Source organism: Myxocyprinus asiaticus, chromosome 36 (assembly GCF_019703515.2).
Source record: "Myxocyprinus asiaticus isolate MX2 ecotype Aquarium Trade chromosome 36, UBuf_Myxa_2, whole genome shotgun sequence".
NCBI classification, from domain to species: Eukaryota; Metazoa; Chordata; class Actinopteri; order Cypriniformes; family Catostomidae; genus Myxocyprinus; species Myxocyprinus asiaticus.
Genome location: NC_059379.1, coordinates 5696892 through 5724282, shown reverse-complemented (window position 1 = coordinate 5724282; position 27391 = coordinate 5696892). Strand labels below are relative to the sequence as shown.

At 37.0% G+C, this 27391-nt stretch overlaps 1 protein-coding gene across 4 annotated transcripts in view; it reads left to right on the top strand.

The window, feature by feature from the left end:
- LOC127427320 (enhancer of polycomb homolog 1-like) overlaps nt 1-27391 on the top strand; it is a 62123-nt gene that overhangs the window by 10934 nt on the left and 23798 nt on the right. For 2 of the 4 annotated variants that reach the window (XM_051674867.1, XM_051674866.1), the window contains one exon: nt 17968-18127. In XM_051674867.1, the coding sequence (XP_051530827.1) occupies nt 17968-18127 (160 nt within the window). Of the gene's footprint in view, nt 1-6570; nt 6595-17967; nt 18128-25492; nt 25512-27391 lie in introns of those variants that run through there. The other 2 variants (XM_051674868.1, XM_051674869.1) reach the window with 2 other exon arrangements.

The window sequence follows — 27391 nt, the reverse complement described above, 5'->3', positions numbered from 1 at the left end:
GAAACAAAAGTTTGCCTTTTCTCTAGCTAAAATCGGTCTGTGCTTACCGAAATGTGAAACACTGCCTCCAGTGGCTAAAGCGGTAAGTGTTTTTGGGCATATGGTCACATGTGAGCTCCATTTCCGGCTGTAATGTCCACAGAGGGGTGCCAAAAGAGTTGTGAAGCGAGTTGTTTTCAGCTGTACAGGCTGTAATGCAGTGAAGAGGAATGCATATTTTTATAAACTCTAACCCCTAAACCCTAACCATCAGTGGAGTAAAAATTGAATGTTAGAGGGGGAAATGCAACCTCCGAATCGCACTTTTCACTGATTGTGTGAACACGATTACTTCTTGGTTTCAACGTGGGATCCGAACCTGGGTTTCCCTTTTCCAGTCGAGCCACAGGGAAGGTGAACACTGGAGCCGATGTAAAAATGTCTGATTGGATTGGATTGTTTGTCAGTGAGTCCCCATAATGTGGCCGATCCTAGGGTACCGGGGCATGACGGCTTCCCGTGTGATCATGGTGATAATGTTTAAACCTCATCTTCGTTCAGTATGTATACTCATTAATCGCACCATAACTGGCCTCTCTATTATGAACATGCTGCGAAAGACAAAGGTGATGCATGACGTCTATTTAGGGTTAACACTACTTCAGCTGACGTCCTTCCTTCAAATATTCAATTACGCATTGTTACATATAATTGGACAGACCAATGAAGACTGTAGCTCGACTCTGCAAAAACCCGCTCGATTATAACTGCGCATGTAAACTGAGATTAGAGATGATCGGTGTCAACTTTGAGATGCAGTCTAGTAGTACGCAGGATCTGTACATCCTTATAAATTAAATTAAATGAATTGTAGGGTCATCTTCCCAGCCCATCCTTAGTTTGTATTTTGAACTCATTTAAATAATTGTACACATTGATCAAATACCGCAGTATGGTGGTCAATTTTTTTTGTCCGTTACAATTTTGATGAAGTGAGTCAAATATTGTTAAGCTGTGAAATTGATTTTTTTTCTCCCCACCTCATCTAGAAGCTCCACTGTCCTTACCCCCTATGCTAAGTAATCCAGTTTTCCCAGAGATTAGAGTTTCCTTCTCCTGATTGCATTCTGAATTGTAGTCTATGCCAGAGGTCATGACAGCATACCAGATGAGTTTGACCTGCTTGACGTCACAAAGCGTGTTCTGCCAGATCAGCATTGCAACTGCAAGAATCGGTGGGAAACTTTGGGGCATTTCACTGATAAGGAAAAGGAATATGTCTGTAATGCAGAATGCAGTTTGTTTTGAGATTAAACGATATCAAGCTTGCAGCTCTAGCCTGTAGGGACCTTCCTTGAAGGACAACAAACCATTACTTAGTAATTATTTCTTTTGATTAGGTCATTAATTTAAATTCAGTTCCCTGACCCTTGTCAAATGTTTAGGAATGAACTTTTATAAAGCCTGTACTGTGTTGGTCCCACCAAGAAGCTGTGGACTTGATCTTGAAAATCAGGACTAGTTTGAGGGATTGGCTGTTAAATCGATCTGGCTGATATTTCAGTCTGTTTTTGGTGGATTTGAGATTATTGGTGTCAGCTATTGATCATGATTTCCTCATTGTTTCCTCAACTCCACAATCTATAGAGAAGCTTTGTCAACAGATTCAAACAATTCCTGTTAACAATACTTTTTTGTGTGGGTTAAGTACTGTATGAAATAGGTGTTAATTGCAGTATTACCAGTTCTCTTAAGGAAACAATAGCCAAAATCTCTCTCTCCTGCATGCATGCACACACTGTTTGGACTTCCTTGGACTAAGCATCATGTTATGCAAGCTGAATGATTGTTTATTTTAAACAATTAATAATTATTTAATTCCATTTTAATTTTGTTTTAATTACAGATCTGCTTATCTGTCAGCATCAAATCTGTATTAATGCATCATATCTAACTATAATTCAGTGAAGACTTGGAAAGAACTGAGAAATGTCATTTGTACTTTAATGTGCTCAATAGTTTTCCTTGTATCTGGATTAATTGTGCATGTATACATGGTAATTATATATAGTTGTCTAAAAGGTCTTACCAACACAAAAAAAAAAAATGTCTTTGCTCCAGAACAATGTTCTACAATTTTTATTTTATTTTCATTCCTTGGAACGTTTTGAATCCCTGCTGTAGATCCCTGTATTTTTATTAATCTATTTGTGTATTAATATAATATCCAACATTTCAATAATAAAGAAGCAGGAGGTCTTAATAGGCGCGTACTCTGAGACCATCATTGCAATCGTGATCCTATATCCTAAGATATTAGCATATTGTATTGCACTTTTGTGGTACTCTTTAGTACAGTCAACATGCTAAATGCGGACAGTCTGTGGCAGTAAAGTTTTTCTAGACATGCAAACAATCTGCTTCTTAGTCTGCGTTTCTAGAAAAACTTGCCTGCATGTGTACAGTCCACCCATACTGTCCTAATGACGAAATTTGCTTTGCTCGAACTGCGTAAGATGTAGCGGTACACGGGAAACCAAAATATTCCAAAGTTTAAGATGTTCTATCCACCTGTGTCCTTGCATATATCTGAATAAGTTTTGGAATGTTGCACTAGGATGCAACCCAAATGCCATGCACTCAAAGATAAGCTTTGAATTACAGCTAACCACAGGTATCTCAGCCCAACCGGTAAACCCCATTAACTTTGGAATGGTTGAAGTAGTTAAAGATCTGGGTAACCGAAATATTGTAGATTCAAACAATCATCATTGTGCCCTTGTGCAAGACTGTTAGCCTCAGATTGCTCCAGCGGGATTGTCCCGTAAAACGTCAAAACCTTCTGTAAGTAGCTTTGGGTCAAATATCTGCTACATGATAAATTGGCAATTAGTAACTTCCGCTGAACCTAGATCAGTCAGACCCCACAATATTGATATGGGTAGGATGATTTGATCCTCATTTTGTGTCTTTAGTAAGGCTTTTTTGTTGAGTTGTAGGCCTAGTTCTTGTAGAGGCAGGGTCCGAAATTAGCTTTTTAGCCCACCAGCCAGTCAGATTTCTTACGGGCCTTTAAAAAAAATATATATATGGATTTTACGGACACATGAGACAAATAAACAACACCGCATGCATGTTTAAAGGTGAACTGTATTTTTTAAGATTTTTATTGTTTTATTTATGACATTTAATTGCCAGATAGTCAATTTAGAATAATTTTTTTCAGATATTTCACTTATTACAACAAAACTGAATTTTTATTTTAAAGTACACGTTATCATATGAACCAGTAAGTAACTCTCATGAGCCTAAAGTACAAACAACATAGTAGCAATTCTTGGTTTACTCTGAGTGAGTCAATTCATAAGTCTTTTTGATTCTCTAAAAAGAGCTGGCTTAAAGAGTTGTGCACTTGGGAATCGGACAACAGTTGTTGATTGACCAAAAAGAACCGGCTCAAAAGAGTAATTTGTTTGTGAATCAGATTACACTGTCATTTATGTCTCGCACAGTAGATTCAAAAGAACCGGCTCAAAAGATTCATTTCTTTGGAAATCGGTCTACTGGTAGTGCTTTATGTCTCGTCTCACGCTGTAGATTCAGTAGCAGTGTTGCTGTGGCGCTTAATAATACAGAAAACACTGTCTGAGTATATTAGTCCAGTTTTCTGTCTGCATCACCGTAATGATGCACGTTCAAGAACCATTAACAAAACCGAATGTCATGAAAATCATGCATTTTTTATTATAATGCAGTCATTACCAGTGAGTTTGAATGTGTGGTTGTAAGCAATTAAAACGTACTCGCACATCGACTGTAAATGGTCTCCCCTTCATCCCGATGGCTTGAACAATCCTGTACATTACTTTCATCTTGTATCAAGATGTGCTGTTAATGGTAAATGTCCATTGGTATTTGCTACTATTAGCTTTCAGTACACGAGCAATGATATCATCTTAAATATGCAAAACGCGATTACAGTTGGAAAACTGCCAGCTTAATTTTCAAATGCCCAACGAATACAAACAGTGATTTATTAATGTTTGCTTACCCAGCTACAGAATTGCCACAAAGAATGCATGCAATCATCATTTAAAGTCTGCATTAAAAGCACTGAATCCACCTTCGCTCACCACGCACCAGTCGGGACACAGCGTTTGAGACTATTGATGAGCAGCAGGACTACAAGCTGATAAGAGCCGTTCTGTGTAAACACCAGTGTTACAGACTGTACTGTAAGGCCTACAGAGCCCCCTTAAGGACAACTAGAATGTGTTTAAATTTATTTTACAAGCTAACAGAAACTGATAGAATGCAGAAACCACAGGTCAGAGTGGCCTGTGACACTGCGAAATTCATCGGCCAAACCAAAAATGTACCCGCATTTGGTGCTTGGCGGGTGTTAATTTCAGACGCTGTGAAGAGGTAATGGTTGATTGGACACTACAGCCTCTGACCTCCAGTGTCAGGCTCTATAGGGCCATAGAGAAAAAGTAAACAAGGCATAGAGAACGAATACGGAAAAAAAAATGCAGGGGAACTAAAATTTAATTGCGGTTTGAGGAGAAGCAAAATATGAGCAACTAATTTCCTGAAATGAGAGTAACTGTCGCACAAAATCTTACTTGGAGACACTTGAAAGACTTTCTGCTTTTTTGCTTTTTCCATGACAATTCTGTTCTCTTCCTCCCCTCATACGTTAATAATTATGATCTTCCAGGGTCATTGATGGGGTCACCCTAAGTTGGGAGAGCATTTGCAACCTGAAGGTTATTCAGAGGACCATGCCAAAGGAAATCTGGCTTTTGTTTCCTTATAATTGCCTCCTTGTGTAAGGCCTTTCAGCGAGAGTTCACAAGCTGAGTCATTTGAAGATGAAGTGTGCGTGTGAGAGAGATTTGACTCTTAAAGGAATACTTGTCCCGTAAATGGCTGGTCGCATCACAAGGCCTAATACGTTTTAAGTAAATTGATGTTTTTCCTTTCTTGCTGCTAATACTTTCATCTCCTCTTTTTTTTTTTTTTTACTTCTCAGCTGAAATATTTTCAGGCTATTGTGTGTAATAATGCATGTTATTTTTGCTCAGATGAGGTCCTAGGGCGCATTACTTCATCCAGTTTGGCTGGCATGATTGGTTTGCACCTTTGGTTCATTTGTTCTTTATACTGATCAGGTTTCTTGGTTCCATCATTAAATATTTTTGAAGATTACTTACATACACTTTTTTTGTCTTTAAGAGTTGGTTTTATTGTTCTTTGCAGCATGTGGATTATTCATTTGTGAAGGTCGTCGCATTAAAATAGTTTCTGCATTCTCTCTGAAACAGCAGCTCATCTTTGTTGTCTGATTTTTATTGGATATTCACATGGCGGTAAAGGAAAATAACATGAAAGCTTTGCGGAATTGTGAATGTGGTGCAGTTATGTTTTGAGCGTGTTTACATTCACGTTCTTACACCGATTATGCTTAATAATCTGACAACTTGCAGTGGTCGTGTAAACACATTAAGCGTCTTTCATTTATCAGGCTAAGGTCATAAACCGATCAGCACTGGTAGATTTTTGCCCATTACCCCCGATTTTGCATTGCAGGTAAACGCCTTTACCAACATGCTTACTAGCAGTAATCTTCACGGTTCTATGTCAAAAGCAGAGAGTAACTCAATTGTATCAAATCTCATGCAAACGCGGTTTTCTTATGTTTGTCTGTTTTTTTCAAACAAGTTAATTTTTGGGAGTTAACAGCGTATTAGAGTGTGTGTAAACAGGCTCATTGATCAGGTGAGATGATTCAGACCAAATTGGCTGCCAGTGGTTCTTCACAGGTGTTTGCGAAGAGAAATGTTAAGCAAAGGTTCTGTGTGTTGGTATGCTTGACATTACTATGGTGTAGCCTTCAGGCTACTGTCTTGATGTCTAATTTGCGAACAAATTGTTAGTCTTTTTTTCGACTGTTTAATGATTTCTTCGATATGATTTTCAAAGTGTTTGTAAATTACTTGTCTAAGTAGTGGTCGACTGATATATTGCTGAGACCGATAAATCGGCCGATATTCAGACTTTTTTAATTATCGGCATAGGCCGATTTGTTTCTTGAGGGCGCTGAGACTAGTCTGCTTGCATGTGAAGCAACTGAGACATGTAAACGACCATCACGGTTTCACAAATCATAACGTCAATCCAAGCAGGTGATCCAGGCCGTTTAAACTGTCAGGAGATTGCTGCTGCTCGCTGGATCCGCACGAGCGCGTGAGTGCAACTAAAGTCTTTCTAGCAAGTCAGTGCACTGTCGGCCATGTTTGAAATGTTCTCGGGAGGCTATTTCCAGTCATGACAGTGCAGCTCCTATCTGCTTGAATGGAGAAAGACCGAAATCTCCAAAACTGTTGGTCAAAATTACGATCAAAGAACATATTTCAAATCAGCAATAAAATCTGATTGACAAGCGATGTCTGTATCTAAAAGGTGATTGGCTCTTGTACCTGTAAGGCTGGACTTCCTATCTACATCCGTTGACCGTGGGCTGCAGTTGGGCATTCAAATTTTTCCCATTCATTCTAATAGAAGTGGCCCGTCTCTGGTGCAACTTCAAAGTAAAAGCGCTTCATGTGTGCTGTGAGTAAATGTCTTATTCACTATGCAATGTATGTGCAATTGGTTTGATTCTGTATTTTTTGAGAATGCGATTGCTAACGCGGACATGCCATCTGTGGTTGCTGGTTTACTGTGTGTACTGTTATTTCCTTCTTCCTAATATATTAACATTTTATTCATGTGCAAATAAATTACTACAATTTGATGACTAAACAGAAATCAGAAGAAACTACTATTTAAAAATAAATAAAAATAAAATAGATTTTTTTTATTTTTTATTAAGTTAAAGTTTTGTGTGAAATTGAGTAAAAATAGTGCTAAATAAGAGTTTTGTTTTATTTTTTTTTAGCAATTTTATGTTTGTTGTTTACTGTGTTAAATTATGTTATATATCGGCATTGTATCGGCTTATCGGCCACCCTGCTCTCTGGATATCAGCATTAAAAAATCCATATCGGTCGACCACTAACTATAAGAGAACTTTGGTGTGGGACAACATGTTGGAACACAAGTAATATTCCATCTAGGGGTGAGCGAATGCAAGCATGTATGTCACTACATAAACTGAATGTGTGGAAGAGCACTCTCATCCAAGACCATGAGAAAAGGCACATTATAATGCAAAAATAATGGCTAGTAACTAGGGATTTGCTGAATGACTAATTTCACTGACGTTTAAACATTTAAATTTTGTAGTCAACTAGTCTAAAAAGAAAGCCTTCAGAAAACAGTAAAAAACAAACAAAAACAAAAAAAATGTATTCGACCCATTTAAAACACAACCTATTCTAAATCTGATGCTAAATTTCGCTGAAAAGGGGCATCTGCGACATGCTCGCCTTGCATTATGATCACTGTACGTTAAATATAGAACATGACACGCATTCGCTGAATCAACGGTAGCGAATACAGGCATTTTTATTGAAAACAATTGAATGAATAGTGCAGGACCAATAGAGCAACCCTAATAGCCTGTTCTCAACAGAATTCACCAAGAAGAAGTTACTTAAGAAAAAGAGAAAAATAATGTCCTGAAAAGTTAGGCGTGTTTCACAACCTGCAATCGTGCATTAGCCATTGACCTAATATGACAGCTGTTCAGTAAAGAAACAAGTTACGATGTAAAAAATAAATAGCTATAGGATAGGATGTAGCCTACAATACACCTAATTTATTCTAAACTTGTGCACACAGAATAAAAGGGAGTTTAACCCACTAAGCAGTCGGCACCTCTTTGAAAATAGCCTTCTTAAAGGGATAGTTCACCCAAAAATAAAAATTCTCATTTACTCACACTCATGATATCACAGGTGTATATGACTTTCTTTCTTCACCAGAATACATTTGAAGAAAATAAAAATAAAAAAATACTCGGGCTTAGTAGGTCCTTAAAATGTAAGTGAATGGAGATTTCTCTTTTGAAGCTCAAAAAAATCACAGACAGACAGCATAAATGTCATCAATATGACTCCAGCGGTTAAATTAATGTCTTCTAAAGTGATACGATCACTTTTGGTGCCAAAAAAGATCAATATTAAACTTCACGAGAGGGTGGAGTATTATTGCCATAATACCGACGTAATCTCACGTTCTCCACTCGGTTGAGACATCCAGGATAAGCACACAAATGCACCATTGAGAGTAAAGAAACAGATAAATACAGATCTAAACTAAAACCAACCAAGCTACTGTACAGCATTCCTCCACTTGTAAGCAGCGCTGCTCTTCCAGCTGTAATGCACTTGTGTCAGTTCTCGTGTGTTTCAAATGCCAATGCGATTGTCTCGCGCGTTTCACTCCTGACCGGAAGCATGATTTAAAGTACTTAAATATTTATCTTTTTCGCACCAAAAGCTATAGTGTCACTTTAGAGGACATGAATGTAAAAGCTGGTGTCGTATGGATGACATTTATGCTGACTATCTGTGATTTTTGGAGCTTCGAAAGAGAAATCTCCATCCACTTGCAATTTAAGGACCAACTGAGCTCAGATATTTTTCTGTTTTTCTTCAGATGTGTTTTGGTGAATAGGTCTGTCACGATTATTAAATAACCGTTTGATCTAACCGTGGTCATTTGAGACAACCGCGATTATTGGCCATTCTAATTCCAATCACATTTTAATGCCCAAATAGGGGAATTTTAAGCGACTATACTGTATTAATGCCATGAACGGCGCATTTGTGTGTCATTCAGTTGAAGTCCGAGTCACTGAGCCACACCGTGGACGTCAACGCGCTCATGTCTGGAAGAATGCGTGTAGAGCTTCTCAAGCGCTCTGAATCAGAAACACAAGTGGGAGTTTGGCGCGAGCCTCTTGCGCACACTGTCAGCAGGGGCTCGTGCCAAACTCCAGCGAAAATATAAACGAACAAGTAAACTGTGATAGTAAATGCAAAGCGCTCCAGTTTCACGTAAATGATCATGTATTGGCAAATGTTCCTGGTTCGTAGATGCAGTGACACAGAGGAGATGCACGCTTTATTTCTGTGGAGTGATGAAATGATGATAAATAAAATAAGTGAAATAAGGGCTCGTGGGTTTAATCACAGCATTAAAATAACGTGAAAGTGAAGAAATTAGGACAGAAATATTTTACTATTGCATGATATAACAAATTATTATATAAATATAATAATTTATATATAAAAATAGATGTGTATATATTTTTATAAAAAAATATGTATTGTAAAATATGAGTTCAAAAATTTAAATGTAAAATTGACCAAAACTAAAGTTGACCAAAAAGAGAGACATGTTTAAAGTATTTAGAAATATTTTGATATTTAAAACATTATTTTTCATTCATACGTTTTTAAAGCCTTAAAAGGAAATCGCATATCCCTATTTTATTCTTTTATAATTTCAATGTTTCCGGTTAAATATGTAAAAATGACTTCTTAATAGGGCTGAACGATTTTGGAAAATAATCTAATTGCGTTTTTTTTTTTTTTTTTTTTTTTTTTTTTTTTAACCAATATTGCGATTTGCGATTTTAATATACGATTATTTTTAAAGCTCTTTATCATCTGTGTTATTCAACATAGACAAGCAATAAATCATTGTATAGTATGAACAACACAATATTAGATAGATTAAACATAAACTGTTCTTTCCTGTAGGCCAGGCCTATATGTTATTATGAAATTAGGTGAAGCATGAATTGATATGAATGAAGTCGTTAAATAGAAATGTCAATCACCGTAGTATATTGACTGATTTGATGAACTTCCAGCCTTGTAAACATGTAATAATTATCATGACAACATAAAGCACTGACAAATAAGCCTGGTGTAAATATTAATATGAAAGTCGGTAACAAATCACACAAACTAAAGTGCAGATTGCAGAAATATAATAAATCTGTGGCTTTACCACACTCAGTATTATTCAGATAATTGAAAGTCACTGTAATAAACACATGTAAACATGTGGATTGCACTTTTTAAACACTTGTCTGTGAACTTTACTAGACAGTCTTTAAATAATTAAACATTTTATATATATATCTCCTTCTGATCTCCAGTCAGTAACATAACATACAAAGTGCAGAAAAATAAAGAACAAATATCTGCCTGTACCGCTTTGAAAATATTTAGGTATATCAAATTTAAACGTAATATAAACATGTGAATTGTACTTTTTAATTAAATCTTAAAAGAAAAAGAAACACTGTCTGAATATTAATATAAATATGAATCTTAATTTTCTCCAGTCAGTAACCGCAACACACCACACAGACTAAAGTGCACGAGTATGGCACTGCCAGCCATAATGATCCTACTGAATGGTTCTCAGTAGCTCAGGTTTTTTTGCTAGGAAAACCAGCATATCCACTTTTGCTGGTTTTAAGGACGAGCGAGTGCAAGTCACTATAGTCCCTCCGGTGCTAAACAGGCGCTCTGAGGGGGCACTTGTGGCTGGTACACAAAGATACTTGCGGTCTATCTTGCACAGTTGTGGAAAGTTGATCTTGTGCACCTTCCACCAGGCCAAGGGATCGTCTTCCCCGTCAATGACGGGTCAACAGGTAACTGTTTAACAATGCCTCCGCGACATCTTCAAGTTGAACAGGCAAGCAGAAGAGGCCACACTGGTTTTGAAAAGGCTGCCAAGAGACTTCTTTGCCTTTCCCCCGGAGGGCTGAGCACTTGGGACTTCTGAACGGCCATTAGTTTTGCAGTTGAATTACATGTAAATATGTTTGTGTTTGTGGAAGTATCATATTCAAGGACATAATTATTATGAACCTGGTTATATGTACGTCTTGCTGATTCTAGCATTTCCATCTTCAGTCAGGTCTTAATGGCAGGGATGTTGTCTGCGCTGATATACTGCGTTTTGAACATAAGGTCCATGAATGACGTAACATCCAAAAGCTCCTGGGTGTTGGGGTCGCTATATTTGTCATTGAGGTATGCCAGGACCTTGGTTTTAATCGACCTAGTCAGGTCAGTGTCCTCAGCATCTTCAGCCAGGATTAATGTGGCCAGAAGGTGGAGAACTGGCTTAAGGTAGGAGATGCTCACATACTCTTCTCCAGAAAGAGCGTCTGTAAATTCCAGGAGAGGATGCGGTGCCTTGTGAATAGACTCCAACACTTCAATATCCTGCCAGGTCGGGACAAGGGAGCGTACATATCGGTCACCTGACAATACATGGGATATGGATTTGGCCTGTTCCATGGCCAGATGATTGCCACATCTTTTCTTTGGATCCCCATCTTGTTGGGCACTCAGTTATGAGGGTGTGCTCGGGAAGTTTGAGCTCCCTCTGTGCCTCAGACATTGCTGCCTTCTTCCAACTGTGGGAGAAGTGCCCCACCAGCTTCTTGGACAGCCCTATTGGTCTTGACACTCTGTCAACTTAAATTGCATTTTCTGGGAAAAAAATAAATCAAAATAGTGTAATTCATACAGTTTGAGTTGTGTGATACAAGGCTATCACCATTACACACACACACACACACACACATTCTCTCTCACTCTGAAACTCAAACTCTCACAAACACAGTCACGCACTGTCTCTCTCTCACACACACACACACACGAGGTACTAACTTACCAATGGCAAGATGTAATCTGTGGCCGAAACACTGGAGCCTGGTCCATTCATTAAGCTGTGCTGCTTTCACCATATTTGATGCGTTGTCCGTCGTAATGCAGACAAGGTTCTCTTCATCGAGATCCCAGCTGACAAGCCCCTCTCTCAGGTCGACTGCAATATTTTCCCTTGTGTGGTTTTCTGGGAAGTAGGCAGTCTGAAGGCAGCGAGCTTCGAGGTCGAAGTCTTCAGTAATGAAATGCACCGTAAGACTCTGATAGGGCTCCGCTGTACGGCTTGACCACATGTCAGTTGTAGCAGCGAAAAACTCCTTTGTTTTCAGCTCCCCTGCGACTCTCTGTTTGCATTTTTAGTGTAGCTCCGGTATGGCGACCTGGCTAAAATATGTGCGGGGAGGGCATGTTGTACCGAGTATCCAGTGTATTTATCAAAGCCATGAACCCAAGCTTGGTCACCATACTGAGGGGCATCATATCTTTCACGATGAACTCTGTTACTGCTCGAGTAATTTCCACATGCCGTTTTGAAGTACGTTCATATGGAGTTACGCTTAAAAACATTTCGGTCAGTGATCCCTACCGGGTGGTATTTGGCTTACTTGACACACTGGTGTTCGGCTTTTTAGCCATTCAACTATCGTACATGGCTTTGTGGTGTTTTTTTTTTAAGTGCTGATACAGGTTAGTAGTGTTGCCCCGTGATGTAGCAACGTTAGCAAGGCAGGTTTTGCACAGTACCTGACGCTGTGCAACATCATCTTTTTTTAAAGCCAAAATAGTCCCACACAACTGACATACTGTTCCTCTTTGACACTAAAGTTTCAACAGTGTCAGGTTCTGTCGAGCCTGAAGCCATTGTACAACAGGTCAAGGTACAGCTTGGCTTGCCAAGTTGTTGCTTCCTCTGCTGACTGGTTTACTCTCGTGTCACGTGACCAGTGTGTAACCAGTGTGCCTTTGCGGTTAAAAAATCGTTTTATCATATCGCGATATCATCGCAAATGCAATTAATCGTTCAGCCCTACTTTAAGGTATATGAAGTAGGCCTGCACAGTTAATCAAAGCTAATCGTGATTATGATTATGGCTGTCACAATTATGTAATCGTGAAAACTGACGATTATTACATTTGAAGTCTACTCCTGTTGCGTTAATGTTTCTATTTAGAACGTGTTTTTGCAGCGGTTGAGTTCCTAACCAATCCCAAACGTGTGCGTTGAGCAATGAAACGACAATGGCCAATCAGAGAGTGAGTCTACAGTCCAATCAGTCATGATAACCAATCCTTATGCGCAAGTTTGAAATAATCTGACGTCCAAATGCTTGCTTACAGTAAGTTTCATCTCTGTTTGCGATGGCACACAAAAATTTGTGCTAAAGAAACATTATCTGACACTCAAAAAGAAGCTGTAGTACAAAGGTGAGCAATTTTTTATTATTTTCAATTCGTTGCATGTTGCGCTGTTTTATATACCGTAGGTAAACAAATTGCAAACGAGCAACGCAACAAAACTAAAACAATCCTGACCGTTATAATCAAGGAATAGACAGGGTGACAGCTTCAGTGACAGCTTCAGTCATTATAATGGGGAGAGTTTTGTGTACAAGAATAACAGTTGTTTATTTATTAAACGGCTATAAAGTGGTTTGTTTTGAGGTCAGCTTGTTTTGGACATAGAAAAAGTCTTGGACATCATATTTCTTTATCGCGTCTGCTCAAATAAGTACCTATTTGACCCACAACTGCTGTTGGTAGATTTAAATGAACAAATCACATAACCTTCCAAAGTGCAACCGCTGTGACCGATTTGAGGCCAAATATGATTTAACGACGATCTTGTGCGAACAAATCACAATGCAGGATTTTAAATGCAGTAAGTAACTTCAATCTAAATCGGCTGTTCAGTTTGACTATTGAATATGTCATATTGTTTACTGTATGTGGGCCAATAATTTAAGACACATATTGCATGTCTGATAGTAGTTTTTTTTATTTTTATGCCAAATTTTTCAGGTTTTGGAAGTGTGTTAAATGTGTGAGGATGTGAATACATCATGATACATGACACACAGGCATATTGACTGAAATTAAAATTGGTTTTGTCAATAGTTCAAAAAGCATTAGGGCTGCAACTAACTATTTTTTTGATAATCTATTAATCTAACGATTATTAGAATGATTATTTGACTTCTGTGATTATTGCAATGATTAATTATCTCTTTAACGATTATTCAGCTTGTACCCTGACTTAAAAGGTTGTATTAAACCTGCTTACTAACAATAAAGAGGACAAAATCATCTTTTTACTAAATTAAAGAGAAAAAAATACTTGAATTCATTGCAAAAAATCCTATTGTTATCAAGTGTTTTTGTCTTGTTTTCCATTTTAAAATGGTCTAACAATCCTTAAAACAAGATACATTTACTTAAGCAACATATAAGATATTTAGACTTGCTTTAAGAGAATGTATCTTAAATATAAGTGTATTTTTTTTCACTTGGTTATACTTCTTCGAGTGCAGTAAAGACAAAATATACTTATATTCAAGATATATTCTCTAAAAGAAAGTCTAAATATCTTATATGCTGCTTCTCATATGAATGCATCTTTTTTTTAATTTTTTTTATTTTTTTTAAGGATTTGTAGAAATTTATATAGGAAAATGAGCTAAATCAAAAACTTTTGTTGTGGTGTATAATGGGCCGAAGACTACCCTCTCTCATCTTTCTGTTCAATTCAATCCATCTTTAACTCACAATTATCATTAATAAAGCTGCGTATTGCCAATTTTCTTCACAATAAGAAATGCACAGTGACATATTATGATTCAGTAAGTCGTGAGCCATCATGTTATAATCTAGCTGCATTAAGCGTGTGCGCTCGAGGGATGAGCGTCCCTGCGACAGAGTGTGCATCAGCTGGTTGCAGTTTCAAACTCTCCCCCTTAGATCGGGACATTCGTGCAACTCGAAGAGGCGCTGACTGTGCAGAGAAATACCAGTTTTGGAGTTTGTAGTTATTTACATGATCTGCTTCCGTATTATTTGAACTTTAATAAAGCTATAACACATTAATATAACTGCATTGAAGATGTAACGCCGGGGTGTTTCCTTTAAAGATCTCCAGCTCCACATATTCCACAATGAGAGTGCTTCTGTATTTACTTATTTTGTATTTTTACATTATAATTCCCTCATACTTTGTGATCTACATCACCTGAGGCTGTTTGGAAAGTTTAGAGTGCATCTGGACTGTGAGCGGTGTAATTCTTCCTCTTCCTCAGTCAGTTGCGAACTGCAGTGTTGCTCTCGTGCATCATCATTAGAGTTTAATGTGATCTATTATGTTAAATGAGATCAAACTGCTATTCGACAATGACATTTTTTGTCGACAATTTTTTATTGTCGACGATAACTTCGACTAAACGTTTCAGCCCTAATGCGACTAAAATGTATATATTTGTCAACTGTCTGGAACATTTTTCGATTTCACACACCAGTAATTGTGTTGTATAGTGGTAGAGTATTCAGCAGCCAATACAGGGATATTATAATTGTAATTAGGGGTGGGTGATATGACCAAAATCTTATATCACAATACGAGTCATTTTATATCACGATAACAATATATATCATGATATAGTACATTTTTTTGGAAAAAAAGATAAAAATTGGCTTATGTATTAAATAACCGTATTGTAATATTTATTTTTTGGGTAATTCTATCAGTGAATTAAATACTTTCAAATATTTCCTCTTGTATAATTTTCTCTTTATTTGGAGCTTGACAATAGTCAAAGAACAAAAAAAAAAAAAAAGCCCAACTTATTTTTAAACCATTCTTATCATAATGCTAACTTTCAAATTATGCCACATTTCAGTCTGTTGTTGACCAATAATATTATAAACTTTCCTTCTAGAGAATAATACATAAGTAAAAATAATAATAATAATAATAATAATAATGCAACAAAAATAAACACTTCTTGCAGAAAATATTCAAAACTATGCCGGGCTCAACGCTAAGGATTTTTTCTACTGGCCCGGACAGGCCAGTGCTTCAGATTTTTACTGGCCCTGCCAAAAACCCTGCAGCTAAACAGCTCTGATAATAATAGCCTAATAGCCATAGTGATCTTGCTTCTTTTCAATTCAAACGCCATTATAATGTCGAATGAATGATTACATTTTGAAACTAACCTAATTAAATATATACTTACATTTTGGATACTGAGCAGCTCGTGATTTCCAGGCACGTGTATAACTGGGGTTTAACAATGTTTATTACGTTTCATTCGGCACTTCATCTCTAATGGCAAATTAATGAGAGAAAATGTGTTTTTTTTACAGTGGGAATAAAACTAGCGCTCTGTGCCTTATTGAGAGCACATGCATGTTAAACAGTCTACGCTGCACGGAGAGAGATGATGATGAGACATATGCACGGAGAGACATGGATTTTCAGTCCTATAGAATGAAACTTGATTTTTTTTTTGGTGTGTGTTCCAATGTGTGGATTACTGCTTTTCACCAACATGCAAAAACGAAAAATGGGGGGATTTCGCGCACTGTGAACACAGAATGTGCGGGGATACTTCAAATGTTGCATAAGACGTGCAATCCCGCTACAACATTCATTTTTCCTTCTATTTACTTCAAATTGGTTATAGCTGCTGCTAAGACTCTTGGAAAAGAGCGAGGACAGTGCTAGGAGAGCACGCTCGGTGTCTGCACGCATCTGTGCCTTGGCGCATCCAGTATATTATGCATTTGCGCATTTTTGCAAGATAAATATACTCCTGCTCGCTCCTCGGTTAGAAGACTTTGTTCGCGCCATGTAATTTTTGTGCTCTCTCTCGCTTGTTGTTTGCTTGCTCTAATGTTATAAATGCAGCACTGGCCCGATCGGACAAGTGACAGTTCTAGCAACTGGACCGAATCTCTCTCACACTGGCCCCGGGCCATCGGGCAGTCCTTATTGTCGAGCCCTGCTATGTAAATACTTCTTGCAGAAAATAAATATAAACACTTCTTGCAAAAAAACAAACAAAAAAATAGCCAAATTAATGTGGAGCACATCTTTTGGATTTCATAATATTCTTTTGCGTGCTTCATTTTGAGGTAAAACAAATTCTTTGTTTTGCGAGTGATTATCGTCGTGCGACACAGTTTGCATATTATGTTTTTCTGCTCCGTGTTGGGTTTTATGAACCTACACCACAGATGTTGCACCTGTTTTAATAAAAAGCTCCTCTGCATTTTCTTGACTTGTTTAGGAGTCGTCCCATTCTGTGGAGATGTTTTCTTAGGGTTTTTCCTGGGTTAAAAAAATTCAGTAGCTAGCCTGATCCTGCTCTGGGCTCTCCTGTAAATATCAGGAAGCATGCTGGACTTGCGTGCTCCAGAGAAAACGCACGCGACACTCGCATGACACACGGATGCGCGAGTCTGACGAGAAGCATATTAAGTGCTTATGAAACGTAGAACGCGAATTTGCTTGGGCGGCCGCCAAATATTTTTTTAACCCTGTCCATGTTTCTTAAATTCTCACGTGAAGCCCTGCTCACTGATAGATAAGCCCATGCTGTGCACATGGATATTTACATATCGCAATATAGAAAAATCTCTGTCGATTGAAACTTTATATCGTCGCCACGATATACATCTTCATATCGCCCAGCCCTAATTGTAATATACCAATATGAATCGATATGGAATCTGAATCAAATCGAGAGCTTGTGAATCGAATCGGGAAACCTTGATCAGTACCCAGCCCTAATAGTAATCATTTGTAACGCGACCTGATTGGAATGCGCATTTTCAACCATGCGGCGCTATTTCGGTTATCCATGATTAACACGACTCAAATTTCGACACTAATATTGGCCACCCCAAATTTCCTGCAATTTATATAGTTATATGGACAACGGTCAACGGCAATATAATGGCAACGGCAAAATAAGGTCAACGGCAATATTTAATGTTAAATTGTAATTTCTGCGGCACTAGTGTCACCAGTGAAATCGCAGAAATAAAATAAATTCTGTTTTGCTCAATGGGTTGGACTGGCAGATAGTACCGCCCCAAACTTGAGCCATTTGTTAAGCCAGTGTTGGTGTGTTTGGCTGGCTGGGATGCTCAAATATACCAAGCAATGTTTTGATGGTGCCACTGTGTTTACTTTATTGCTCAGTTTATTGAAACTTGATTTGAATGAACCGATTTGCTCAAATGAATCATACTTCCCAATGCTAGTCAACACAATGTTATGAATTTGAATCTTTAGTACCTTAATTAAAAAAGCATGCGTCTCTTTGTGTGGTTGCTATAGGAACACCACCTCCAGCGGGCGATCTCCGCCCAGCAGGTTTATGGAGAGAAGAAGGATAACATGGTGATTCCCGTCCCAGAGGCCGAGAGCAACATCGCCTACTATGACTCGCTCTACCCCGGAGATTTCAAGATGCCAAAGCAGCTCATTCACATACAGTGTGAGTACGCCAGTGTTAATGATAGTGAACACATACGAACTCTTTAAAGGGATAGAAAATTGTTGTCATTTACTCACCATCACATTGTTCCAAACCTGTATCACTTTCTTCAGTGAAATACAAAAGGAGACATTACAGAGAATATTAGCTTCAGTTACCATTCACTTTTCCAGTCAATGAAAGTGAATGGTGACAGGTTAGGAACAACATGAGGGTGAGTAAATGACAGAATTTTCATTTTTGGGTGAACTATCCTGTTAACAGGTATTAGGTTGTTTGAGTGAGAGAGACAATGTGTTTGAAGCCATTGATTGTGACATCTGCCCACCAATTCCTGAACAGCAGGTGTTTTTGATGTTTCTTCTTTTGGAGAGTTGTAGATGGCATGGCTGTGATGGCATCGGCCTCCTGTTTGGGTGCTTTTACTTCATCTGGTTGTTAATGTCCCTAAAATACTCATTTTGCATATAGGCTAGAAAAGGAACCCTATTTTCAGGGATTTTTTTACATTGTGACATTATTTTCATTACGCACATTTTACCATCCAATTCTCATTACTGCTATGCAGAAAAAAAGATATTACTTAAATTGTAAAGTATTTAGTTGTAATCCCCTAATACTGCCTTTCATTGTCACTTAATGCTCATTTTAATTTATGGAATTGTACAACAGCCTCGTTTTACTATAATACATAAAAAAATACAAATAAAAAAAAAAGATTGATTGATTGAAAATAATGAGAATAGTAAAAGTATAACGTTCTGATGCATTATGCTATTGAGAATTGTGTCTTAAAATAGAGTTTTAAGTGTCCTGAAAATGTTACAATGCAAAAATTTAAATGGTCCTAAATGTAGGCCTTATTTTCCTAATGAATGAAAAATATATATATATATATATATATATATATATATATATATATATATATATATATATATATATATATATAAATATATAAATGTATAAGTATTAATTAAAGTGCTTGAATTTATCTTTTAGAAATTTAAGTACTGGAATACCTGGAAAATAGAAATAGGCATTTTTAGTTGAAGTGCTTGAAATGTTTTTACATTTAGCATGTCTGAGTAACACATTAATTTTCCCATTCATTTTTTTGGATTTTCACCCCTTTTTATCCCCAATTTGGAATGCCCAATTCCCAATGCGCTCTAAGTCCTCATGGTGGCGTAGTGATTCGCCTCAATCCAGGTAGCAAATCTCAGCTGCCTCCGTGTCTGAGACCGTCAACCCGCGCATCTTATCACGTGGCTTATTATACATTTTAAAAAACGATTGGCCGATTAATCGGCTATCGGTCTGTTTTCCCACCTTGCTTATCGGCAAAACCCACTATCGGTCGACCTCTATTATACAGACCTATACAACTTGCATATGCGACCAGATTTTTCCGCTAGTTCACAACGGGAGTGCCTCTGTATTTAGTTAATTTGTATTTTTGTATAATGTTCTCATACTTTGCAATCTACATCACCTGAAGCTGTTTGGAAAGTTTGGCGTGCATCTGCACTGTAAGCTGTGTCTTCGTCCTCTCCTCAGTCAGGCGCGAGCTGCAGAGCTGCTCTTGTGTGCCATCATTAGTTTCATATCTGAGCTCCTGTTACATTAAATGAGATCAAACGACTATTCGACGACAAAACATTTTGTTTTAGTTGTGCCGTGGTATGCCATATTTACATTTACACTGCATTTAATGAGGTCATCTGTGACTTTTATTAAACTTTACTACAGACTGTTTTCACGATGTTCTTCCTTTTAACGCATATGACTCGGACTAGTTTAAGTGCGCCATTTAATGTGTGTCCATCAAAGATGGGATCCATGCAATCAATTTTCATTGAATAATGTCTCCCTAAATATCTGTTCTTTACAGTCAGTTGTTCATCAAAATGTAAGAAGTAACATTAATTCTAGTGAGACGTAGTGCGGATGCGATAAACTGTGCAACTCTTCTCTCGTTAATGTGCAATAAAAACATGTCTGTCAGACACTTGCTCTGAATTGTAGTTTTTATGAAGTGACTATACCGTTTTAGCGCTTGTCAAACAAATGAATGTAAACTCAAAGCAAAATATTTGCAAATATTTTACATAAGTTCCTCCATTAATAATATCAGCAATTTCATGTTAATTGATAATTATATTATAAAAAATTATAAAATTAATTTATAATTTTTTTTAAATTCTAAAATGTATTTATAATGATGACAAATAAACTCTCTCTCTCTCTCTCTCTCTCTCTATACACAGAAGTCATGGTTCAGTACGTACCTCGGTTTTGGGGTCATGGTTCGATACGAGTTCGGTACAACAGGAAAAAGCAACAAATCCCAAATGCTAGGTTTCTTTTCATTTATTTTGAACAGAGTAGTGCATATTACAGTTTGTTCCACCTAGCGACATTTAGTCCCCCCTGAGGTAGTTGGTACATTAAAGCCTCCTTTATTTTATATATATATATATATATATATATATATATATATATATATATATATATATATATATATATATATATATTTAGTTCAGTTACAGACAAGTACAATGCAAAAAGTACAAGGCAAATATAAGGCATTGTGGTACAGTTCAGAGTATGTGAAACAGAGAATAACAACAACAACTAAAACATAAAATGAACATAAATGTAAAAAATAAATAAATACTGGGATAAAGTGCTATATAATATTAGGGCAGTTACATGAATTTCAAAAGCTTTAACATTTTTATTGTTTTTATAAGCTTTTTGTTTTGTGATCATGTTTGAAAGGGTTTCAAAGTATATTGTGAGATCAGTATTACAAATGGTAATATATGAGGGTTTCTTTTGAGTTATTTTTGTCTTATGAATATAAAACTTTGCCAAAATAATTAAAAGATTAATAATGTAATTTATTTATTTTTTTCAGAAAAATACGGGTTTTGAAAACAAAGTAAAATAAGGTTCTAAATTAAGAGTTTTGCTTAATTTTTTTGTCATATCTATTTTAAAGTCAGTTGAAAAAGAAATGGAAAAAGGGCAATAAATAAAAAAAGTTCAATATCTTCAAATGATGTTTCAAAAAGTATATTTATCACAAACAGTATGAATGTATCTACTAATGGCTGCATTTACAGGATAACATCTATGAATAATTTTGTAAATTATTTCTTTTACTTTATTAGAAATAACATATTTATATGGTAATGTCCAAATGCTGTGCCAAGATATACAATGACAGCCTCCTTTAGTGTATTAAGCACTAAGCAGTAAACAGAATGTACTCTTGCATAGGCCATATTTTTTTGGTAGGGTTGATAAAAAAACAAAAGGAATTTGGTCACAATCAGCTACAAAACTGAAAAGCATCTCTTGTGTTATAAAAGTATAAAATAAATAGAATAATGAAAAATAAAACTTGTGCATTAGGAGAAGCCATTCTTGTTTTTGGTTGGTGCATAGATGGTCTCTTCTTCTTCTGATCTTTTTCCAGTTGTGGCGGTTAGCAAACAGTGTTACATTACCACGCGCGCCCCCTTCTGGATTGGACTGGATCGCCGGTGTCAGATGTATTCTTTGTCTGACTGCATGCACCGAACCATGACGTCAGTACCGTGACGGTTCGGGACGAATACATGTACCGTTACACCCCTACACCCTTACTAATATATATATATGCAATATCACATGAGCAAGAGTGCGATATGGCCCTATATCAGCACTGCTGTGATTCGGTGGTAATCACAGCAGTGCTGATTTAGGGTCATATAGCACGATTGTGAGTGTGATATTGCTGATATACAACAGTTCAATGAACAAGTAAATAAAAAATAGGAAAAACTGAGTACGGTCACAAAAAAAACGCATTTGTGCATGGAACTATTGTCTTACGCAACGGATCAGAATCTGCGGTTGCTGGTTCAAACCAAATGATGCGTCCAAGCCTCTCAAAAACCTAACTTCAGATCTTCTAGTATCACAGGCTGTTTCTAACATGTTTTTGGAGAAACAAGGGTGTGTGTGTGTGTGTGTGTGTGTGTGTGTGTGTGAGAGAGAGAGAGAGAGAGAGAGATGTAGCGTGTGCGATCACTTGTTGATGATGATGTAGTGTGTTAGCTTTCTGAAGATAATATAATTTTGGTGAAATGCATCCTATTTTCTTAGTGGAAAAATAGCCATCCAAGCAGAGTATTCCTCTCTATTTCGCGGTAGCTGGTGCGCATGAGTCATTCACTAATATAGAAAGTGCAATGTCCTCTGCCATTTTGAACAGTATTTCCTCTCCAATGTGGAAACTCCGGTAAGAGGTAAGCGCCTTGTGTTGTGTAATCAATCAGTCTGTTGTGTGTCTCAGCTGTGATGAGCCTTAATGCTGAATTTGTTAGTTTAAAGCTGTTTAAAGCTATTTCCTAGCTTTAGTAGTGTAGTAGTAATACAAGCGATCACGTAGAGCTGTTGAATGTAAACACTGAGTGACACTGACTCACTTCACGTCACCAACTGGCTCATATTACACACACAAATTTTATTTTGCCTCCACCTGCTGGCTAAAATATGTAATTTCACAATATCAAATGTAAAGAATGAGACATATCTCTAAACACATCTGCTCTGCTCTTACACTTTAGTTTAGAATGGCACAAACACAAGCGGAGTGATACACACAGTGAAGAATCCGAGTGATGATGGTGTGAGACCATCAGTACTCATGGAACGTCTCTCGTCCAATCAGATTCGAGGACCGGAACTAACTGTTTTTATATATATATATTATATATAAAACATACATTTTACATACTACACATGGTGCATTACTTTTCCTGGCCGATAACCTCCTACACATTTGGAATTACTTTTATTGTAAATATTTTTCACATCACTCGTAATACAAGTTAGGAACTCAGAATAATATGGAAGCTCAGAGTTCTTACTTCTGTGAAGACCCTGAAAATGAAAAATTGGTGCTGGAAAAAATACTGAAGTCTTTTGTTTTTCATTTAGTGATGCCTGTATGAAACCCTGTCCATTATATATTGCCATGTAGGGATGTTACGTTTCATAATATACCACGGTTTTAAAATGGACGGTTCTCATACTGTTGAAATCTTCTCATTGACGGTATTGCATGAATATAAAGACAGATTTTTCAGAACTTTTCTAAAACCCAAATCAGTTTAAGACAGAATCGATGACATTTACACAGCATCATATGAACTTGGCGAGATGATAAAATAAATCTTTAAATTGCACCTTCCTCATGTTACATTCGACTGTCACTCAGTTTTAAAGGTGACGTGCAGGTGTCACGAGCGCAGCGCACCATGAGCACATCAGAAGTACAGCACAAACAGAGCACAGCATGAGTGCATCATACAGACATGTCCGAGCCTGAACCTTTATGTCTGCCAACAAAGCAGTCTAAGTCCACTGTCTGGGATTACTGATGGTTACCCAGTCTGTAAAATTTGTAGTAAAGTATCGGCTCTGGCGGGAAACACTTCAAACCTTAAGCACATTCTCTGTGAGCACCATCCCATGGAATTTGCGGAGATGAATGTAAGTGGAAATACAGTATACAGGATAATAAATTATAGCCCGTTTAATAAAAACACCAGATTCGATGTAGTTTTACATGATTTGTAATTACTGGGTAGGCTAAAGTTACTGTTTGTTTATGCTTTCTGTCACAAATGCAGCAAACGGATTTAAGCACTCATTCATCATTACGATGTGCCAACTGTTTGTTCATTTGTATAAGTGCACTGTAACAGTAGGCCAACAATGTGTTTGATACTACTAATATATTTTTATTTGTAAAACATAGCACTAAAAAGGGTTTACAAAGTGCATGGATTTTAGTGTGCAGGAAATTGACATTGACGATGTGCATGCAAGAAATTGACAGTGAAACTGTGGCAGAAAATAAACTGCAAATGAGAAATATATTTTCAGTAGGTATTGTTTAGAATTAAACAATCACAATGCAACACATTACTGAATGCAACATGCATATCTGAAGTGTTAACCTGGGCAATAATCATTACAAATTATTACAATTCAATTTCATAAATCACATAATAACAAAAACAATTTATTTTTTTTATTTATAATCATGACTACTGTGCATGTTGCAAAACGTTTTTGTTATTATTGTTTTACCATGTTGGATTAAGAGAGTGCCCTGATGTTAAAGGATTAAAGATGAAGAAATCCTAAATAAAGTTCAAGAATTGGTTATAACTGAAATATTTCAGTGTGTTTATCAGACATATTTCATAACCAGATATTAAACTGCTAATAATATTATTAATGCACCTTGATACCGTAATCCCATGGTAATTTTGTGACTGTTATCATACCATGAAAATGTCATACTGTTACACCCATATTGCCATGTGAATAAAGTAGGGCTGTGAATCGATACATTTTTTAAAACTAATTAATCGCAGATTTTTCTGTGATTAATCACAATTAATTTATGGTGCAGTAATGGCGATGCATAATGCATTGCAACTAACAGTAAAAAATTTAATAATCAAATATATTTACTTCATACTTTGTCTCAAAGAACTTGCAAGAAATTGGTTGGCCATCATTTATTTCAATTATTTAAATATGTACACGGTCAAATGTTCGGGGGTTGTTTGTTTTTTGTTGTTTTTTTTGTTTTGTTTTTTGCTGATAGAATTAATAAGAAATATTTTTACAGGTATTAATTTTTGACATGTAGTAATTACAGTTTGGGATAAATCTTCTTGTGTTTTCCTGTGGACCTTTTTTATATATAATAATAATAATAATAGGATCAAATGGATCAAAATTCAATTCATATCAAACTTTTTTGCAAGAGAACCTTAAGTGTATATTGCCAATGCATTATTAAACACTACACATACAGATATAATACATATTGAAGGCTGAAGTTGAATTTGCTGAAGTTTAAAATCTCAAAACTTTAAAGGGTTAGTTCACCCAAAAATGAAAGTTCTCTCATTTTTTACTTTCTTTCTTCACCAGAACACCTTTGAAAAAAAAATATATATATATATATTTTGGCTCAGTAGGTCCTTAAAATGCAACTGAATGGAGATTTCTCATTTGAAGCTCCAAAAATCACAGACAGTCAGCATAAACATCATCCATACGACACCAGCTGTTAAATTAATGTCTTCTAAAGCAACATGATCGCTTTTGGTGTGAAAAAGATAAATATTTAAGTACTTTTTTTTTATTTTTTATTTTTTTAACTAAATCATACTTCCGTTCTGCAGCAGTATGCGCATGACATAATCGCATTGGCATTTGAAACATGTGAGAACTGAGGCAAGTGCATCACAGCTGGAAGAGCAGCGCTGTTTACAAGCGAGGAGGAGGAACGCTGTACAATAGCATGGTTGGTTTTGGTTTTGACCTGTATTTATCTGTTTCTTTACTCACAATGGTGCGTTTGTAGCCTGCAAGGAACAACTCGGGACACTTTTCTCCCATCGTTTCAGGAAGTAAAAAAAAAAAAAAAAGAGAGAGACTGCATTATGTAAAAAAAAATGTAACATTTTAACCAAATTATTAATCGCAGCAATGTACGTGTTAAATTTCCCAGCCCTAAAATAAAATATATTTTGAATATGCCATGAAATCAGATATGGAGTTTTGTGGATTTTAGTCCTTGTCTTTTAGCTTTAAAGCCATTTATGTGTTCGTGTTCTCCTAAAAGTTGACAAAAATGAGCTTTTAGCAGAGAAATACACTGAAAATGTACATGGTTGCTCTTCTGGGACAATGCTGCAAAAATATTGATGACTCATCCTGTCTGCAGTGGCGTATACCCATTTTTGTCTCTAGAATAAAACCACATCAACCACATTTATTTGTATGACAATTAATTGTCAGCCAGAATTCAGTAACATTGACAGCCCTTGCCTTGGAAGAACCCTTGTCATACTCCCACCGTAATTTTTGTTAGACTTCTAAGAAACAACTTAGTTGGAACTTGGGTTTTTAAAATGTATGGTTTCTCAGTGTGGGGTAGTCTATATTTAACTGGGATCACTGGGAATGTTATGGCTGTTATGGTTGTGTTTCCTCTGGCCTGACTGTGTGTGTTTTAGGGGGAGGGAGAATGACTGGATGAGTTTAAGTGAGTCTGGTGGCCCCTGGGGTGTGTGATATAGAAGCTAGAGTTGTCATGCTGTCACAGAGCATTTGAGCACGCTCTAGCACACACCAGATGGACGAGAGGGGAGGGGAAGGTTAAGACGAGGCACTGGGAACTAAATGGGAACACAGGGAATTGAAATGGGGAAGTGTGTTTGGAGAACTCTCCAGATGTCTTGGGATCTCTCTCAGGGCGTCTGCTCGCGATGCATGTTAATGTCTGAAACAGACATTATGGACAAGGTATGTAAAACATTTTTCTGAAGTTATTTCAGATTTATTTTTCTTAACCCCTTTCAAGAGAACTTTTGATCATGCTTTGTCTTTTTAAAAGAATTTAAAGTCATGCAATAATACTCTGTCATAGGGAATGATGTACAGTGCATCCGAAAAGTATTCACAGCGCTTCACTTTTTCCACATTTTGTTATGTTACTGCCTTATTCCAAAATGGATTAAATTCATTATTTTCCTCAAAATTCTACAAACAATACCCCATAATGACAATGTGAAAAGTCTGTTTGAAATCTTTGCAAATTTATTAAAAATAAAAAATGAAAAAAATCACATGTACATAAGTATTCACAGCCTTTGCCATGACACTCAAAATTGAGCTCAGGTGCATCTTGTTTCCACTGATCATCCTTGAGATGTTTCTACAACTTGATTGGAGTCCACCTGTGGTAAATTCAGTTGATCGGACATGATTTGGAAAGGCACACACCTGTCTATATAAGGTCCCACAGTTAACAGTGCATGTCAGAGCACAAACCAAGCCATGAAGTCCAAGGAATTGTCTGTAGAACTCCGAGACAGGATTGTATCGAGGCACAGATCTGGGAAAGGGTACAGAAAAATGCCTGCAGCATTGAAGGTCCCAATGAGCACAGTGGCCTCCATCATCCGTAAATGGAAGAAGTTTGTAACCACCAGGACTCTGACAGAGCTCCAGCGTTTCTCTGTGGAGAGAGGAGAACCTTCCAGAAGAACAACCATCTCTGCAGCACTCCACCAATCAGGCCTGTATGGTAGAGTGGCCAGACGGAAGCCACTCCTCAGTAAAAGGCACATGACAGCCCACCTGGAGTTTGCCAAAAGGCACCTGAAGGACTCTCGGACC